Source organism: Perognathus longimembris, chromosome 2 (genome assembly GCF_023159225.1).
Source record: "Perognathus longimembris pacificus isolate PPM17 chromosome 2, ASM2315922v1, whole genome shotgun sequence".
Taxonomy (NCBI): Eukaryota; Metazoa; Chordata; class Mammalia; order Rodentia; family Heteromyidae; genus Perognathus; species Perognathus longimembris.
In genome coordinates, this window is record NC_063162.1 from 54,931,988 (window position 1) to 54,950,510 (window position 18,523).

At 38.5% G+C, this 18,523-nt stretch overlaps 1 protein-coding gene across 7 annotated transcripts in view; it reads left to right on the top strand.

Moving 5' to 3' along the window:
- The window catches only part of Nrg3 (neuregulin 3), a 997,626-nt gene that overhangs the window by 435,775 nt on the left and 543,328 nt on the right, over positions 1-18,523 (top strand). For all 7 annotated transcript variants that reach the window (XM_048339165.1, XM_048339167.1, XM_048339166.1 and 4 more), the window contains exon 2: positions 2,993-3,122. In XM_048339165.1, the coding sequence (XP_048195122.1) occupies positions 2,993-3,122 (130 nt within the window). The remainder of the gene's footprint in view (positions 1-2,992; positions 3,123-18,523) is intronic.

The following is an 18,523-nucleotide window of genomic DNA, read 5'->3' on the forward strand; positions in this document are numbered from 1 at the left end:
TTTATTTATGTTAAGGCTGATCTCTTCGCTCTTTCACCCTGGACTTTCTTCAGAACTATTTTCTCAGCTTTCTGATCCTCTGTTTTGTGCTTTTAGATGACAACAGGTTGGGAGAATGTTGTTAGAAAGGGGCCTGAGCCACAGGAGACAGCAATTGTCAGATGGAAATGAATTGATTGTAATTGCTTTGCCATTGTATTACACTTGGAGTCTGTAGCCTGTTAGCACCACTTATTACAGACTAAGGATCTCACTTTTTATGCTGTAGGTTATGTTAATGAAAAGCTGTTCTTCAAGGAATGATCAGTGAATATCAATAAATGGATAATATGAAATTAAAGGAAAAGTTAAGTAACTCATCACTGAGTTAATATACTTCGCCAGTTAGTGGAGTGGCATTTCATATTGAGTTTATTTTTTTGTTGTTGTTTTTTGCTTAGGGCTATTGAATGCTAAAGATATCCTATAGCTGCTTATCACATGCGGCCTTGAATAACAAACAAATCTTAGCTATGCAGAAATCTCCTGGAAAAGATGAAATATGTCTGTTTTGCTGAGCCTTTATTTTTGTTGAAGTATGAACAGGCTGATTCATTGAAATGAGAAATATCAATTTCCAATGTGACGCCAAGAAAGGAGACACCAATGCAATTATTTATCAGTGTTCTCAATGCATTAGTTATATATGAATGAGAGTCTGCGTGAATTTGAAGAAATTTTATTAGTTAGTTATTTAGTTATTCAGTTATTTATGCATGCCAGTACTGGGGCTTGAACCTAGAGCCTTGCACAGTACTTTAGCTTTTGTGCTCAAGGCTGGAGCTGTGCCACTTGAACCACAGCTCCACTTCTAGCTTTTTGATGATTAATTGAAGATAAGAAGCTCATAGACCTTCCTGCCCTGGTTGGCTTCAATCCACAATGCTCAGATCTCAAGCCTCTTGGGTCATTAGAGTTACAGGTGCGAGTCACCAGCACCTGGCTTTTTTGTTTGTTTGTTTTTTAAGTGTACATCAGTACTAAGACATATAGTAAAATCATCGCAACAATCTAAAATGTTATCTTTTTGTTATAAGAGACATATTAACTATTAGTGAGATTGTAATATGGTGCTTAATGATCCTGTTTCCCTATTATGATATTTAAATGGTGGATAAGGTTAGATAGGTCAGATTTATCAACAGTATTTTTTTTTTGAGCACCAATTCTGACTAAGCCTCAAAGCTTTTCCTCAAGGAAGCCACAAAATAAAGGTCCAGTAAATTTAAGCATGGGCTACTCCAATGTGTGCGTCTAATAAGAGTCACTGCAGAAGCTGAAATAAGACAATCAAGGTTTAAAGCCAGCCCAGGCAGGAAAGTGAATGACACTCCTATCTCCAATGAACAGCCAAAAAGCTGTAAGTGGAGCTGTAGCTCAAATGGCAGAGCACCAGTCTTGAGCCAGGAAGCTCAGGGATTGCTCCTAGGTCCTGATTTTAAGCACCAGGGCTGATACAAAACAAAAATAAAAACAAACAAACAAACTAAACTAAAATCGACATTTGTGGAACATCATGACAAATCTGGATCTATGAAAAAAAGTAAGAGTTTAACTGCTGAATAATTGATTCATCCTTGACTTTGTTAATGTACCTTTTCTTGACTATTGTTGTAGAATTGTTATTCATATTTTAGTTAAACTAGAAAATTATGCACATGGGGTAAGAGTCTGTGTCTTGTAGATAGCTTGTGTTTATGGTTAGTTTCATATTTGGGAAGCAGATAGAGATGTCTGGCTTAATTAAAAGTGTAAGTCATTATCATTAAAAAAATACAAGTTAAACGAGAATGCTAAAAAATGATAATAATTTGGCCATGTTAAGTATTTACCAGAAATATTTTTCACATGTGAATATGTGTTTCAGAATCTAGAACATTTACATTTTAATTACATAATAAAGAAGAAAGTGAACAAATACTTGACTTGGTTATTATCCAATTATAGCTGTAATTTTTTTTAAAGTTCAAATATGACATGGGGCTTCACAGAACAATCACACTATAAGTTGGTCAGATGTTTAATGAAATTTGTAAACAATAAAGGGGAAGGAATGTTGCCCACATATACAGTTTGTTAAAACTGAAATTAAGTAAGGCGCTTGTAATCGTGCCTGTAATCTTAGCTACTCAGGAGCCTGAGATCTCAGGATTGTAGTCCAGAGGCAGGAAAGTCTATGAGACTCTTATCTCCAATTCACCACCAAAAAGCCAGAAATAGAGCTATGGCTCAAGTGGTAGAGTACTAGCCTTGAGCAATAAAATTCGGGGACAGTGCCTAGATTCTGAGTTCAAGCACCAGGACAGGCAAAAAAAGAAAAAAATCAAAAAACCTGAAATTAATGATAGTGGATTTGAGATGTGTGACTTGGATCACTGAAGTTTTATTATTAATGTGAGCTCAGTTGAAGCTACTCTCAAGTGATTCTAATTGTTAAACTTCAGTGTGTTCATGGTGGGGGAGAGTAGCAGTCCCTTCTCAGTGACCCAGTCCTAGGATACCACACCGAATTGCTTCTTCCTCATATAACATGCTGTGACATTTAAATATGTCACATTTAAATATGGCATGTTCTGCCATAATACCCTTAATTAGTGTCTAGGCTACTTACAATCTCTAATAATGCATATACCATGCTACTAGTTGCTATATTTTATTATTTTGAGGATAGTGACCAGAGAACAAAACTATATGCAGGTTGAGTACAGCTGCATTTTATTTTATTTTTAATATTTTCCACATGGTATTAGTTGAATCCCAGGATGCAGAGCTTGTGTCTTTGGAGGTTTGATTGACAGACAACTAAATGCCATGGGCATTGCCAGCTGTGCCAGTTAGTGACACAGAGGGTCCCTTGTGTCTGACTGGAGTCCCCCTGGTCACAGTCCATTGAGACTCATGACAGAAGTGTTGGAATGCCTGTTGAAAGCATCTCTCTTGTTCTCCTTGACAGATACCACAACATATTCCACGGGGCGATCAGAGCACTTCAAACCCTGCCGAGATAAGGACCTTGCATACTGCCTCAACGATGGCGAGTGCTTTGTGATCGAGACTCTGACGGGATCCCATAAGCACTGCCGGTAAGCCACAGCGGGGCAGGTGTTAAAACATGGGGAATGCACCAGCCAGGTGTATGGAGTCTTGATGTTTAAGGGACAGAATAGCGAGTCTTAATGCACAAGCCACAAGACTGATACTTTGTTATCATACCAGGAAAACAGAAGTAGATGAGGATTGTGTTTTACTTGACCAAGTCAATGAAGATATAGTTTTATGCTTGCCAATTTAATGGAAATTATTGCTCACTTTAGAAACATGAGTTTATGACAGGGACTTAAGCTTGCAATTTTCTTCAAAAATATTTTTTTCCTGTAAAACTAAGAACCGTGACAAGAGAAGGAAACTGCCCATCTGAAGTCTAAAGTCTGTTTAATGTGAAGCAAACCCCACAGACTTAACTGTGTTCATGAGCTGAGCATTTTATTTTGGTTCTGTCTTCCTTTATTAATTTCATACTAGTTTGGAAAATACCTTGCATGATTGAGCCATCTCCTGCAAGGCATCATAGATGAATTCACAGAGCTGTTAGAGTTTAGGGAGAGAACTGGCAACAGAAAATGTCCAATAGAGTTCATAAAGGTGTTTAATTGGTTTTCTCAGACATCAGGGTTATATATCTTATTAATAATAATTTTTTAAAAAGCAAATGCAGATAAATAATGAAACAGTGCAGTCTAAGCACTGCAGCTGTTCGGCTCAATAGGAGAATCAAATCAGCATTCAAAAACTATTTCCCACCGAGCTTTTATCTCAAGCACTATCCTGATAATTTGTTTTCCCTTGCAATTGCATATGCTCTGGCGATCACACATATCCACACCCCCTTGTTTCTCTTTATTTACTCTTTTCAGTTGACGCGGTTATTAAATTAATTATTCTGAGTCACGAAGCATGGAAAATTATATTTCTTTTCCCTCCCTGTTGCTATTATAAAACTTTATTCCCATGATATTTCATTAAGTTGGTGCAGAGAAAGGCATCTTCTAGTCACAGAGGTCCAGAGCAACATGACTGCTAATCCAGCCCTGCTCAGGAGCCAACTTTCAGTCCATGGGGAAGAGGTTGGCTACCATGGACAGCAACATGGGTCCTGAAGAACTGGAAAATGATAATAAAAAATATGTCTTGGTAAATGTTGCCACCTGCACTTTAGTATCAGAATAGAACATCTCACTTAGATGTGAGACTTTTATGTGAGTTGGACTGTGCTGTTACACTGACTCCAGCCACTTGAGTTTTCCCACTTCCCTACCCTCTTTGAACCCAAAATGGGATTGAGAGAAAGATCAAGTGGCTCCTACCATACTCTTCTCTTAGTATGTAGCTGTCATAATTCTGAGGACACGAGTATGACAATGGGCCACTTTAACACCCCAACTGAAATGAATGTAGTGCCTTTTCACAGCTTGATGTTTGTCCAAGGGCAAAAGGCATTAGGTAAGCAGGCACTTGTTAAAGTTTCTCTAACAGATGCAGTGCAAATGGCTGTCGCTAAAGGTCTGTCTGAATTTATTCTCACTTCCACCTTCCTCTTTTCCATTTTAAGGTAATATGCTGCATTTATTTTTGGATTGTATATATATTTCATATGTCTTTGTATTAATTTTCTAGAGTCAATTTGATAGACTGTGTCATTATAAATTAGCATGGTTAATGAAATATTTTTCACAAATTTTGATCAAGGTTTCTGTAGGGTTTGTTTCTTTTAAGGCCTCTGTCTTTACTTGTGGACCATGTCTTCTCAGAGTATATTCTCCTATCTCTTCTCTAAGTTCAAATTTCTTCTTCTTATATGTACACTACACATGCTGAATTACAAACCATTTTTTCAATAATGATGTATTTACTTAATTTTACCTGTGGCTGTAGCTCAGTCAGAGGCAGAGTGCTGGTTAAATATATGTGAGAACTCAGCACTACAAAACAAACACTAGGACATAAAACTAATCTGACTCCCCAGAAAAGATCTTTACTCCAATTAGGATAACATAATGAAGTATTCGAAATTAATACTTCAATACAGTGATTTTTTTAAGGAATAATTTAGCCCATAGCCCTCTGTCCCAGATTCAGACAAGTAATCTTTTGCATTTGTCTAAGTACATAAATTTTTGCACCAGTAAATCCTACTTTTGTAATACATACAAGCAGAGATATATTTATGGTTTAACTGCAGCAAGGTACATGTATGACAATTTTGGCTTTCTGTCTTCATATTTCCTGCATATTTCAGTTCAGACATCCTGTTATTTAACATGAAGTGACAACATAGCTAATCATGACAAAAGACCAGCCTAAGTCAGAACTGGTACTCAAGGAGGTTAATGGGTGCCTATAAATCTCCAACTAGCGTATAGGAATAAATCACACATCACATGTGCCTGCTATTCATCTCTCTAGTTTTGCTGTGAATAAAAGCTTTACATTTGTTCCTGCATCAGCCACTTCTAAAAATTCCAGTGTGGTTATTAATAATGAGCCATTTTACATAGCACTCTATTTAAGTAATATTTTTCATTCCTTCTTCGCTCATTCAGCAAATGTTTATTGAGCACCTCCAGTCACCATGTGAGTGTTGAATAAACACAAACAGAAATTACTTGAAGCATTAGATGGCCTTGCACTTTGTGAAGTGTTTGGAGTGGTGAAATACTTCTTCATTAGAAGATATCCAAAAGAAACAGAGTACTTGAAGAAGACTGGCACAGTAATAGGGCCATGTTTTTGGACACATCTTCTGGGTCTTTGACACCATTTAGCATATCATAGATACAGTATTAAAGGTTTCTACATGTGTCTGGTTTATTCATTTTCTCGAATAAAAATGTCATAAAGTTATTGATCTAGTATATTGTGTATTATTATATTGTATATGGAATATTGAATAATAGTGTAAAACAAGCACAGATTCATAAATAAGAAGACAGACAGGGGAATGTTTTTTCAGTAAATGATTGGCCAGTAAAGCAAATCTCAAGTGTACCCCCCTCTCCAAAATGTTGTTCTGAATGCATTCAAAAGTTCCTGTAATCAATCAATCAATAGATTTGTAAACAAAGCCCAGAGAAAGTACTTAGTGAAAGGACATGTGTTTTATGTCAGCATCTGAAAGGACCTTGTGAACAAAAGGAAGGAATGAAAGGGAAAAAAAAATCAGCAGAACATTGCAAAGTCATTGTTTGTGGATCTGAATAGCTAACACAGCATTGATTTGTGGTCTGAACAACATAAATCAGAAATACAATGAATAGATAGCCTATGAGAAAACTGTCTATCCCATATGGCACACAATTAATATCTGAAAGATATAACATGGAACACTAGGAGTGACACTAAAAATCGCAACAGGGACATGGGTAAAGGAAGGAGTATGATCTGCCTCTTAAAAGGAATACAGGTAATCGATAATCAAGGAAGGTACCCAACCACACAAAGAAATGAATTTGGGAATTTGGGTTTTGCCTAACATTCACATAATGCTGGTTAAGTTTGAGTAGCTCACACCTGTAAACCTTAGCCACTGAGAGGGCTGAGATCTGTGGCTTGATGTTCAAAGCCAGCCTGGACAGAAAGGTGCAGAGATTCCATATCTAATTAACCAGCACAAAGCCAGGCTGGTAGCACGGTTCAGGTGGAAGAACATCAGCCATGACAACAAGCCAAATGCAAGTGTGAGACCTACCTTGAAACCAAGTAGGGGCAAAACAAACAAACAGAGAAACAATGACAACAAGAACAACAACAAAAAAAAACAACCAAACAAAAAAATTCTGCATACTTAGTTTAGCAAAGGCACAGAGAAAATATCTGCTCTCACATATTACCCAGAGAAGTTAAGCATTTTCTATAGGCCATATTTCAGTATATTTCTAAGAAAATAGGCTATTGAAAGAGATATGATGATATATACCTAGGCATATTACCATAAGTTTAGTTTTAATGGTAAAAAACCCACATAACAATCTGAACTTAAGTATTTTTATGAATTATAATGTATCTATACCACTGGTGGAGCTCTCAGCACACTTGAAGGACATGAAAATATGAACTATATAAGTCTATATATGAAATAAACACTATATATGAAAATATGTGAAGTTGAACACACCATAGGGTCTTAATTCCAAAACAGAGTGCAGTAAGGAGGAGGTGTTAACTTTTCTTCCTTGAAACTTATGAATGTTTTAAGATCCCTACATTATGCATATATTTCATTTATTTAGCACCTGGCTCCACTCTTTGACTCCTGCTTCTAGTCTTTACATTAAGAAAGATAGATTGTCTCTCTGCCTCTGTGGAGTCAAGGTCATCATAAATGGCCATTATTAGGCTGATAGGAGAAATTTAAGAACTTTTAAAGAATATTAAGTCTATTTTAGTGTGTTTCCTTCATCTTGTTAACAGTTTATGTGTAACATTCAAGATACTTACTTTGGATATTGAAGTCACATTTTGAAAACATAGAAAATGAATGTGATGGTGAACAACATGCTTTATTGAAAGGGAGGCATACAAAAAGTTACTAGAAATGTGACTCAAATTATTATGAATAAAACCTACATACCTTAGGAACTGTTTATTTCCATACCATTTTTAGAAATGTTAAGGACTTAAGATATGGAACTATCTTTAATATATTTCACTAGCACCAAAGATGTAGCCAATATAACAGAAAAGATTGGCAGCCATTTCAATGGGCCAAATGTGTTGTGTGGCAATTGAAAGGAATGTGTCTCCTTTGAACTGAAACTCATTAAGTATTTCACCAGCATTTCTGGGGGAAAAAATGATTTTCAGAACTTTGGAAATGATGGCATTTGAGCTGAATTTGACCTACACTGATCATTTTGGAAATCTATCAAGAGATTCACTTGAAGCATCATGAATCACATGAAATATGGAACTAATAGCAGGAGAACAAAGCAGTCCAATTGCCACCATTGCCCAAGGGAGTAGTTTGGTGAAAGGGTTGAGGGAATTAGGTAGCAATCTCAGTGAAATGCTGGTAGGAGTTAGAGAGTAGAGGAGCAATTGAAGAGGGGAGGGGACCCCAACAAGGAGTAACTTCTCCTAACTGTGCCTACTTCTCCCTGAGTACGTTGTGAAATCAAAGCTTCCATTTTTAAGGGAATTGCTTGGGAACAGCGCAATACTGTAATATATAAAATTACAGGTCTATCCCAATGACTGCTTTGCTCTGTCACTTTGGAGATGCATTAGCTCTTCTACCCAGCGAGGATCCTCTTTGTGAAATGGTTCTCCAGTAAGTGCTCTGAGAGCAGCCGATAATGATTCCCTGTCGTTGGAGCTGGTCAGAATGAAAATGGGATTTGGGCACACATCCCTGAACTCCATCAACAAGAGGGGATGGGGGCAGATACTGATGGCTCAAGGACGATCCTTAGAAGAATGTTTATGTTCATTGAGGATGTGTTCCTGAGCATGGATGACCACAGCCCAAGCATAATTTATGTAGTTTTCAGTAGATGTATTGGTAACAGGAAGAAAGGAGGCAAGGTATAGTGATTTTTCTTCTCAATGGGTCTAGTTTGCCAAGGCAGTCTTATTAACTCAGACATCAAAGGAGCATGCTCAATAGCACAATGTATATGACTTCAAACACATTATTTCATTCTTGCTTAATCTCTTCTCATGGGCTCTCTTCTGGTGTGCTTGAACTACTTAAGTGTTGTTCAGAAGACTAGAGAAACATATATGATAATCTGTATTGAGAACATTAATTTACTGAAATAAGCTTGTTTACATATATTAATGTTCAGACTGGATTGGCTACTCTGCCAGAACCAAAAATACTGCCATTTTTTTAAGTTGTTATTAGGATTTGGGTTTGTTGTTATACCTATATCTGATACAACTTTGTTCTTTTCTTTTGCTTTCAATTAAATACTATTTTTTTTAGAAATTTTTATTGTAAAGGTGCTATAATGAAGGGTTAAAGTTATATAAGAAAGGTATTAAGCATATTTCTTTTTGAACAGTGTCATCCACTCCTTCATTTTCTCCCAGCTCTTTTCCCTCCTCTGAATTCCCTCCCCACCAAGTTGTATAGTTCATTTCCAACATGGTGTCTAGTGAGTATCACTGCTCATTTAGTTCTCCCTTTATCCCACCATTTCCATGCTTCCCTTTCTCTTCCTCAAATCAGATAAACTTATATACAGGTCCAAAGGTATGGAAAAAAAAAAAAAAAACAGTGACAAAAGGGGACCAAAAAAAAAAAAAAGAGCTGTGACAAGTAAAATTAAAAACTTGCCTTTTCCCACTTTTTGGAGTTCATTTCAAAAAGCATCATTTTATATGATCATATGCACACAGCTATTGAGCCCTTGCATTTGGACATAGTAAGTTAAACAGGACTCTAAACATTCACACAATGAGACGAAAGGAGGATATTCTTAGGAGAGGATCACAAATGAGTTCTTAAAAACAAAACAAATAGCTTTTCCATGTGAGTTGGAATCAGTAGAACAGGAAGCAAATGTAGTTGGTCAAAACCACGAGATGTGACCTGAAATCTCTGCTCACCTTTGTACAGTTTGTGTGATGTTTTCCCAAGACTTGTAACCATCATCTCCAGTCCTTGGTTTGGAAATGGAAGGTGAAAGTCCGAAAAGAGCTATGTAAGAATTGGACGCAACAACTGCTGTAAAACCATGCACAATCCTGTAGATCCTGTGTGTTTACATGTGATTGCTCACCTATCTGCTTCCTTTTAGGCTCACACTGAAAACCAGTCAAAGCATGTCTGCAAGAATCCTGAAAAATGCATCATCGGCCTCCTTTAAGAGAAGGAAGGCATAGAGTAGGAAAGGAGCACGCAGAGAATTTCTGCACATATTCTGGGGGGATAGGCTTTCTGCTCTTAAACTTTCAATACTCCTGACAAATTAAATGTTCTGGTATTTCTCTCATCCTTCAAACATGTCTTAATGTTCCCAAGGTGTTTTTTTCTTACTGAATCTCTGTATTATTAAGAGGGAAAATAGGGTTTGCTTTTCCTACTTCAACAATTTGGCTTACAATGATGGTATTGTTGACACAAAATGGATGTTGATTTTGCGATTCTGTGAAACAATAAAATGGCCCATTGAGGGATCTTTTTTTTGCAAAAAGAAATTATATTTCAGTGCAAAAATGTGCCATTGAAAATCATTGTTTCACTTGTAGCAAACATACCACTTAATATAATGAAGCTTGCTTTTTTTTTCTTCAGTCTTCTTCCAAGTATTCTTCTCAAAGTTTGGCTCTTTGCGTACTTCAGTGTTTAAAATATATAGACGCTGAAATCTTTACTGTCATAACCTAATGTAATTCAAGGCATTTGGACCCTTGGCTATGTCGATATTGAATATCAAATGCATGATGAGTGAAGAGTTCTCTGGCTGCACCCGGGTAGTGTTCGCTTACTGGCTATGAATACATCATTTGCACCTGTGATTTCTAGTGGTTTTTCCTTGTGAATTTCAAGTCTGGGCTTTTGTCATTGAGATGAGTGATCCTTTGTGAGATAGGGAGGATGGGAATGTATGGCAGGCTCCTTGGAACATTGCATCCTTCCCATTCCTGTGCCAAGGGCTGGAAGCCTCCAGGTGTCAGGGCTTACCTGTAGTGCAGTGACAGAGAACTGTAAAGCACTGTGGCTGTATGATGCCTAAGATGAATGAATTGTGTTTAGCTCTGTGGCTATCCTTTAATTTCTGGATGTTAGCTGAAGCACCTGATCATGACAAGTCTTGTGACAACTGAGAGGCCCCAGAATTTACCTAGCCCTGGGCCTCTTCAAAATTTCCATATTGTAAACTAATTAGTTCATGAAACTTACTGTCTAATATATCTTATTTTTTAATTTGAATACAATAATAAAATAATACAGACTTCTAAGTGTATATGCATATGTCCATTTTGGGGCTCAAACTAAGGGCCTGGGCACTGTTCCTGAGCTTTTGTGATCAAGGTTCATAAGAATTGGGGAGTTTATGTGTTTTTCTCTTCTAATAACTAATCTGTGTATCTCTGAAGTCTTCATAGAATACTTGCCACAGGTGAGTGTGTAAACTGTGAGTTCCACTGGACTAGCACAGGGTTCTGCATAAGCTTTTCTCTTTATTGCCATCTTTCTTTTCCTCTTCCTTCCTTTCTTCCTTCCTTCCTTCCTTCCTTCCTTCCTTCCTTCCTTCCTTCCTTCCTTCCTCCCTCCCTCCCTCCCTTCCTCCCTCTCTTTCCTTCCCCTCCCTCCCTCCCTCCCTCCCTCCCTCCCTCCCTGCCTCCCTCCCTGCAGGCTTGCTTTCTTGTCTGCCTTCCTTCCTTCCCCTCCTCTATGTCCTCCTCCTCCTCCTCCTCCTCCTCCTCCTCCTCCTCCTCCTCCTCCTCCTCCTCCTCCTCCTCCTCCTCCTCCTCCTCCTCCTTCTCCTCCTCCTCCTCCCCTTCCTCCTCCTCCTCCTCCTCCTCCTCCTCCTCCTCCTCCTCTTCCTCCTTCTTCTTCTTTCCTTTTTATGCTTCTTTTCTTCTTATCCTTCTGCTCCTTCTTTCTTTTTTTGATCCTGGGCCTTGAATCCTAGTCCTGGGTATTGTTCCTGAGCTGTTTTGTTCAAGGTTACTACTCTACCATTTGATCCACAACTCTACTTCAAGCTTTTTTGGTAGTTAGTTGGAGATAAGTGTCTTACAGTCTCTCCTGCATGGCTGGATATAAACTCTGATCCTCAGATCTCAGCCTCCTTAGTAGCTATGGTTTCAAGTGTGAGCCACCTGCACCTGGCTTGAGAAAAAAAAATGCTTGATCTTTTTTGTCTCTTCCTAAATAATTCTTGAGGCCATCTAGCTCAAGTCCATATTCTTTATCAATTAAAGAAATGAAGGACAGACTGTCCATCCCTGTTTCCCCACCTCCTTCTCTTTCTCTCTCCCTCTCTACGACTGCCTCCCTGCCCCACTGCCTCCCAACCCCTCCATATGTAAAGGTCCTTTGCCTACTCAGCTTTTGGGCATGTTCCTGCCGTGACTGATTGAGGGATAGACAGGTGCTGCCAGTGTCTTATGATCCGTTCCCCCATTTCTCTGTGCATCTTGCTGAGGCATCCTCGCCCCCTGCCATGTTGGAGCTGTTCTTGGCCATCATCTTTTTCCTAGCCAGGAAGGCCTAATCTCTCCTTCACACCTATGTGAATGAGCTGGTTCTTATCAATGCTCTGTCACTGATTAGCAGACTAAGGAAAAGCTGTGTCTGTTATGTAACTTGATTTTGTTAAGTTGGGAAACTAACTGTGATAGGTCATGGCAGGGGCTAATGTGAATAAAGCAAACAAGTGCCTGGTATGGAAAAGCACAGTGGATTGAGAGTGTGTCCGGTAGATATTTGCATTATAATCACGTGTGTGTGTTTATCTGCATGGCTTTTTAACCAGTCACTTGTCTTGTGCCAGGTCTTCTCCTGGGACCCTCCAAACTCCCTGACATAGGGAGACTCGCTCAGAGTTCATCTTGTTTCCCTTTCCCCCCTCCCCCCCATGAATGAAAGGAAACTGACACTGATCGATTATTATTTTTTTAATGATGTTCCCAGAACACTTTCAGAATCAAGTGTCATTGTGATAACAGTAACATAAAAGAAAGGCAGATGTGGAAAGTGGACTTCCTTGTGGTGTGGTATGGAAACTTCCTATAGAGAATGATGAGAAGTAAAGCTTTCTCCCTGCCACCTGCTGCGCCTGCCATTGTGGCTCAGGTTCTGCCTACACCCTGTCCCCAGCTCCCTGGGGTTCTGTCCACAGATAAGCAATTCCTGCCTTGATAGAATAGGATCTGGAAGAGTCAGAATGATGCACTAATATATGCCCAGGTAGTATAATACAGCTTATGTAGATCACTTCAGTAAATATATTTCAAAAAAAGTAAGAGGAAATCCATAGACTTGATTTTAGTGACAGATGATCTGTCAATATAGATGTAAACACTAACAGTGGCTCTACAGGTCCTGCTGTATAAGTTCCTTGGGCAGATATTCCTATAGAACCTTCTCACAACAGGATAACGAAGGCTCAGCTGTCTTGTACGATTGATCTCCTTGGGGTGGGGAAGGAATTTGTAATGTTTTCCTTGGTTTGTTCATCCCTTTTCCTGCTACCGCAAGGACTCCTGTTTCAGTCTGAGTTTCATAGTACCAGGTACCAGGGGGGCTTTTTTACATTCATGGGGACAAGATATAGATATATAGATATAGATATGTTTTTTTTTCAACTCAGTTTGATCTGTGACTTTTTATAAACCATGTGTGCCAGGTGCCAACAGCTCAAGCACTTAAAGCTGTAGCCTTAAATGACAACAACAACAACAAAGCTCAAACACAGTGCCCAGGCCCTCACAGTGCCCAGGACTGGTACACACACACACACATGCACACCCTACATACACACAAATGCTGAAAACAGATTAAGGGCCAAATGACTAAGTTAAATTTTTGGTGTGAATGTGCCAAAAAAAAAAAAAAAAAGAACAGTTGTGTGTACCAAATTGGTAGACTGTGATTGCAAAGTCCTTGAAGGTCAATGTTTCTACTAAAGCTATTCCTCTATGCCAGTGGACAGAGAATCACAGGATCTTAACGGCTTGAAAATAAAATGTCATAAAAGTGTATTATATGTATTTATGGGAATATCACATTGAGACATTTCACTCTGCCCAAGGAATAAACTCTATTGTGCTGATATGAGACTTGAACTCTGTGACATACTTTCTTAGAAGGCTTTTCCATTCACAGTTGGTGCACTACCACTTAATCCATAACTTCAGTTTTGATTTTGCTGGCCCATTGGAAATGAAAATCTCTTGATTCTTCTTCCCTGGCTACCTTCAAATCATGATACTCAGATCTCAGCATCCTGAGAAGCTGGGATTTCAGGTGTGAGCCACGCACATCAAGTTTCTTGCTTTCTTTTAAGATATGTATCTGTCCCTGTCCCTGTCTCTCCTCTCTCTCTCTCTCTCTCTCTCTCGCTCTTGCTCTCTCCTCTCTCTCTCTCTTATCTTTCTCTCTCCATTCAACATATTCAAATGTGAGGCACTATTTAGATTTTTAAATCTATGACTCCCTAACTTATCAGATATAATGAGTAATTTTAATATTTTCTTCTGTAAAATAAGCAAAATCCAAGAATATTTTGTTATATCTAGGACATATGGCTGCCCTAATTATAACTCAGATGAGACGGAAATTCATAGAAAAGCAGGACCACCATCTGCCATGTGCACTTTTTATAATGTAAATTTCACAGAAATGTGCAACCACTGTTATTGTTAACCTCATGTTGCAAAAATCATCTAATAATTCCCTAAATACCATCCAGGTCTAGATAAAAAGCAGAATAAGGGAAAGCAGAGTCTCATGTGGTACCACAGCTCTGTGGTAGTGTCCAGTTTGTGCTTCACTTTATTACCCATCTATCCACCTGACCCTTGTGAAACTGAAAAGTGAGACAGGCAAAGCACACTTGAAAGGGTAAGGTTTCCAGAGTTTATCCAATACTTATGTCTAGAGAAGTCTACATTTTTTCATGATTACAGTTATCATCATAGTGTTATGAATATGAAGAAATTATTTCTATGGTTGTCATCTTGAATTGAAATAAGCACTATGCACATATTTGTGCTCCACTCTCTAAGAGTTGTATGTGTGTGTATTCTATTTATTGGATGCTCTGTGTGTGCTCTGTTTGTTGGATAGTGTGTATGTGTATGATCTATTTACTGGATTATGTGTATATGTTGTGTGTCCTCTTTATTGGATCGTGTGTGTGTTTGTACTCTATCAGATGGGGTATGTGTGTGTATTCTATTTATTGGATGGTGTGTGTGTGTATGTATGTGTTTATACTCTATTTATTGGATTGTGTGTGTACTCAATTGGATGTTATGTGAATGTGTGTGTCCTCTATGTATCAAATGGTGTGTGTGTGTGTGTGTGTGTGTGTGTGTGTGTATACTCTATTTACTAGGCTCTGGGTGTTGCGCTTCCTACTGAAGTATAACAGCCAACTGGACACAAATGTTTCTGTCTTGTACCAGACTTGCTGTTGGTCAGAGTACTGAGATGACAAGTGTGGCAGACGTCAGGATGGAAAGACAGTGGCAGCCCCTGGGCAGCAAACCCCACACTCAGGACACCAGGGCAGGGGGGAGGGATGCTTCCCTGAGAGGAAATGGAAAAATACTTTCAGCAAAATTATTTGCTATATAAATCATTTTTGCACTTTGTAGCAAAAGAAAAGAAAACAATAAAGGAAATAGTAACTAGATTTGGAAAATAACTTCTATATACCTGCTTTCATCTGTCTATCTAAAATATATGTGATTCTTCACACAAGAGGCATGCACAGAGATAATATTTTCTATTTATCTAAAGTACAGATTATATATAATGAGCACACACAGGATATATTCTATTTATATAATGTCGTAGATGTATACACAGACACACACAGAAGCCTTGTGTGTACATGTGTGTCCATATCCTATGCTAGTGCCACTGGATGGAACATTTAGTCCTACTCTCTGTGTACTCACAGAAATCAATTATGAATTTATACAGTCTTTCATTATTTAGCAATATGCTCACTAAGCATATCCAATATCCCAGCTCCAATAAAATATGGTAGGAATACAATGATAAATGTTTTCAGAAAAACTCATAAAGGAGAGCTCAAGATGGATATTTTCTAGTTCTGTTTGATTTGACAGGTGCTTGTGATACAGATGTAAGATTCCAAATGGGAAGGCAGGGAGGGCTTCAAAGGGGCTGTCGTATCTGAATTTGTATTTGAGAGAGAAGCATTTATCCAGTCCTCATTGTAAAGCCCGCCCTTGTTTGCCAACAGAGACATGAACTGTGGAGCTGTTACTGGAGACAGTCGCCTACAAATCACAGTGGGGGGGGGGGGAGAGGAAAGTTCAAACTTATTTTTTATGGGACTCAAAGTACACAGTTTTATATCATAGATTCTTCATGAACTTGGTCACTTTTTGGTTTATTTTATCTCTCCTATCAAGGTGGATCTGAAGATGTATCAGAAGTTCATGAAATTTTTAATTCCAGTCTCTTAAACACTGAACTTTTATGATGTGGATGTCAAGAATAGTCAGGATTTTTTTTTTTCAAAAAGAGTGTCACATTGATTAAATTACAAAATTAGGATTGTTTTTTCTTATCCAAAATTATGATAGATTCATCATCTGCATATGCTACCTATTTGACAAAATCATTACCTAGTTAAAACCCAAATTTAATTTTTTAATTTCTCTGGTATGAGAAACTATTTTCATCTCTAACTTTTTGCTTTATTTATTTATTTATTTATCTACAAGTCCTTGCACAAAGGTATCTTGTGCCCTTGCTTGCTTTCTTGTCCAGCTGGTGCTCTACTACTTGAGCCACACCTCCAGATTCAGTGGAAGATACTTTGCATGTTGGCCACTATTAAATTGTGATACTTTCAAACTACTAGCTGGCATATCCACATAAAAATGTCCTGTATTCTCCCAACTGAAAAGTCCTCTTTTCTCCAGCAGCTCTATTTGTAGAACTCACACAGAGTCAAAGCAGTCACTGTAAGGAGTTTTCTCTTTTATGGGTCAGGCACCATTTTTAACAACACGTACATCTCAACATCAACCAGACAAAGAATGTGAGTGTTCCAAAGATGGAATAGCATTATATTTTCTCAAAGAGTATTTTCTCATTGCAACGAATGTACAAATGCAGTTATAGCTACTATCAGGGAAAGGATATTATCTCAGTTTCAGATTGTATGAAACAAACAAACCCCAGGCTTTGGGGTAGAGGATGCTTGACAATGGGGAGGCAGAGAGACAAAGAGCCAGCCAGAGGCCAGCATGCCCCAAGTCCCTCTGCTATGGAGCCTCTGACAGCAGGTTGATCTCAATGGCCCTCTGTTCCTGAAGGGCAGAAATTCAATTAGACACTCTGAGCTTTGGGCTCCCAGGCTCAGGAGAGCAGGGCTTGTATGTCAGTGGGTAGCTCCATAGCTGGAGGAAAAGCCTTCTCCAGCAGTTATCAAATAGAAGCTAATAATAGGACAAGGTTGGAAAAAATATTGTCAGGAAGGATGAGCTGATGAAGCATCTACTTAAATAAAGTCACAATTTTGCCACAGTTTGGGTTTTCTCCTAGGCTAATTTACAGTCACAATCAAAGTCATGTGGATGCCCTTTTTTCTTTCACAGGGTTTTATTTGCAGTGCACTCCAAAGCACTTCCCTTTCTGCCTGGGTTAGCCTATGTGAAAGAAATAATGATTATTTTAATGACATTAAATAGTAGCTTTGATCTCTTTCCCCAACAAAGCTAACCAACACATTATCTGAGTGCAGATGATTCATTTGTGAGCAAACCTCCTATTTCTATCATCATATTCCTGTTCACTTACCTGACTCTTCCACTAAAACTGTGAGGTTACCATTGCTTTTGGAACCTCCCGCCTACACAGTAAATATAATGTGAATGAATCCAGAAGCAAGCCTCTAAATACCAATCCCTTTCCTCAATTTTGAAAATTGAGGAGTTAAACAGGAGATCATAATGATACCAGCCATTTTGAGTTCTGTTTCTTACCTACTGAGTACTGAGCAAGAGTTTAATCCCTTTTCTTCATTACTTACTGCTAGCTTACTTAGGGCTGATATTAAATGGAAAAGGAATTGCATGTTTCCCATGGGACCCAAAACAAGAAGATCCCGAGGGAAGGCAGCTTCATCAAGGTCTCCCACCAGTGGGTGGCAGGAGTGAGCTCTCATTCTTCCAGCTCCAATCTCCACCACTGTCAAAACGCACCAAAGGCAAGTGATTAGTATAAAAAAAAACTCAAGATCTTCTGGAGATTTGATTGAGGTCTGTATTGGGACCCAACACAGCTGATTGCATCAAGGAGACTTGTTTTGGAAAAAGCTAAACTTCAGTTATGCTTTTCAAACCTCAATGACTATGGATGAGTCATCGTCTAGAAATTATATTTAAGTGCAAATTCAGGTCAAAATGAGATGAGAGCTAGGATTGTGTTTTCTTTTAATTAATTTATTTCCTAAAATCTTTAAGTAGTTGTAACAGAAGGGATTCAGTTCAACATGGCAGCTGCTGAGTACCCTGAACTTTGACTGGTGTCACCCCTCCCATTGTATTCCCCATCCCTCCCACACCCACCCATCACCTCAGTTTAGCAGTTGACATTGTCACATATGTGAATTGAAGATCAGGATTGCATTTTTCCACCCTTCCTCTCTCCATTTGTCTGCCCCACTTCCTCTGACTTTATCCTCCACAGTTTTCATTTTGTTAAACTGTAAGTTAAACTCAAAGAAGTTAAGCCATTACAATCTTCCCCTGAACAAGTTAT